Consider the following 1,932-nt stretch of genomic DNA (forward strand, 5'->3'; position numbering starts at 1 on the left):
GAAAGATGGGTTCAATAACGTATACTGCACTGAAACAGATGAGGGAGAAAACTGTTTAAAAGGGATATGTGATTAGGTATTTTTGTCACCACAGGAGTCTAGAGGGATGGCTACATGGTGGAGTGGACCTGGGGGAGGGTTTGTAAAACAATGAAAGAATTTTTCTTTTACTTTTCCAAGAGGGTAGTGTTCTCAGGGGGAGCCTTGGGACGGGAGAAATGTGCAACAATGAATGAATGGAAATCCAAACCTCTGTAAATTTTTACTGAAATTAATAATACATTTAAATTTTTAAAAATTTAAGTTAGAGTAAGGAAGGTAATGAAATTATAACTGCTCATGCTAATAACACTATATCTTGGCATGGAGGAGGAATAGTGAAACTGTATCAACATTTACAATATTCTTCTTACCAAAACCATTTATGGAAAATAAGAACTGCATTGGAACGTTTATCTCTGGATTGAAAATGATCATATTGTTAATATTTCTAGCCTTAAAACATTATCCTGTTCAAAATTATTGGTTATATATTTGTTTAAATTTTTCCCTCTTTTAACAACTGGGATCTAGAGGGAAGAGAAAAGAACAGAGAAATAAAAATGACATTGTTTTTATAAAATTAATAAAGCTAAGATTATGTTTACAGAAATGTTTCTAAAGTTTTAATCCATCTCATAGTTAGACAACTTCCCTTAAATTATTCAGAGGAAGAATATATCTCAAAGAAATATTATCAGAATGAAATAAAATAATATATGTAAATTTAGAAACAGAGTCTAGATCTGACAAGCACTTCGTTACTACTGCTCCATGATAGAAATTTCTTTGTCTTTTGCGAGAAAACACATGTAAAATGAATATTAAGAATATCATTGTTTGAGAGATTAATCTTTGCAAAATTACACCAACACTTGATGTGGTAAATGCTATAAATCTAAAAATGGAATTTTAAAAAATTGTTGTAAAAACGTTTATCAGAGAAAGAACTTTATAGTTAGTATATAGAAAAAAGTCAAACACAATTACTGAATTGAGAAAAAATAGTGAAATAATAAGTCATAGGTTGTTTTGGTAATATAAGAAATTATGTATTTCATTGAGGAAAGATAACAAAATTGGAACATTTAAATTAATGATGTTGGATTTTGGAGATAATTGAAGGCCATTTATAATGAGATCAGTGGCTATCATAGATCACAGACAAGAGATTATTTTACTGAGAAGTCTTCCCAGGGCCCCCTTCACATCCTTGTTCCTTAAACTGTAGATGAAAGGATTCAGCATGGGTGTGACCACAGAGTACATCACCGAGGCAACAGAGCTCCTCTGGGAAGAATGGGTCACAGCTGAACTGAGGTAAACTCCGAGGCATGTCCCATAGAACAGGGAAACTACTGAGAGGTGGGACCCACATGTGGAAAATGCCTTGTACTTGCCTCCAGTAGAGGATATTCTCATCAAGGAGGAAACAATCTGAGAGTAAGAATAGACAATCCCAGAGAAGGGAAACACACCCAATAATGCTGTAGCCACATACAAGCAGATGTTATTGATGAGGGTATCTGAACAGGCAACCTTTAGAATTTGAGTCAGTTCACAGAAGAAATGAGGAATTTCAGTTCCTACACAAAAGGTCAGTTGTGTCAGGAGTACAATATGAAGCAAAGCGACCCAAAGAACGACCATCCAAGACACCAGAATCAACAAACCACATAGTCTGGGGTTCATGATAACTGTATAATGTAAGGGGTGACAGATGGCCACAAACCGATCATAAGCCATTATAGACAGAAGTAAATTGTCCAGACCTGCAAAAATCATAAAGAAATACACCTGAATGAGGCATCCTGTGTAGGAGATGTCTTTGCTCTGTGTGTGGATATTTACCAGCATCTTTGGAACTGTGGTGGTGACGAAACAGATGTCAAC

The 1,932-nt window shown here is 35.0% G+C and overlaps 1 protein-coding gene across 1 annotated transcript; it reads right to left on the minus strand.

The window, feature by feature from the left end:
- Positions 1 to 1,197: 1,197 nt before the first annotated feature.
- On the minus strand, positions 1,198 to 1,932 carry LOC102844982 (olfactory receptor 7D4-like; the record flags this gene model as incomplete). The annotated part of the gene is made up of 1 exon (XM_006898820.1): positions 1,198 to 1,932. A coding segment is annotated over one exon (735 nt), but the record flags the coding sequence as incomplete, so codon positions are not given.

This window comes from Elephantulus edwardii, unplaced genomic scaffold (genome assembly GCF_000299155.1).
Source record: "Elephantulus edwardii isolate Elephantulus edwardi_28Jun2011 unplaced genomic scaffold, EleEdw1.0 scaffold00237, whole genome shotgun sequence".
Classification (NCBI taxonomy): domain Eukaryota; kingdom Metazoa; phylum Chordata; class Mammalia; order Macroscelidea; family Macroscelididae; genus Elephantulus; species Elephantulus edwardii.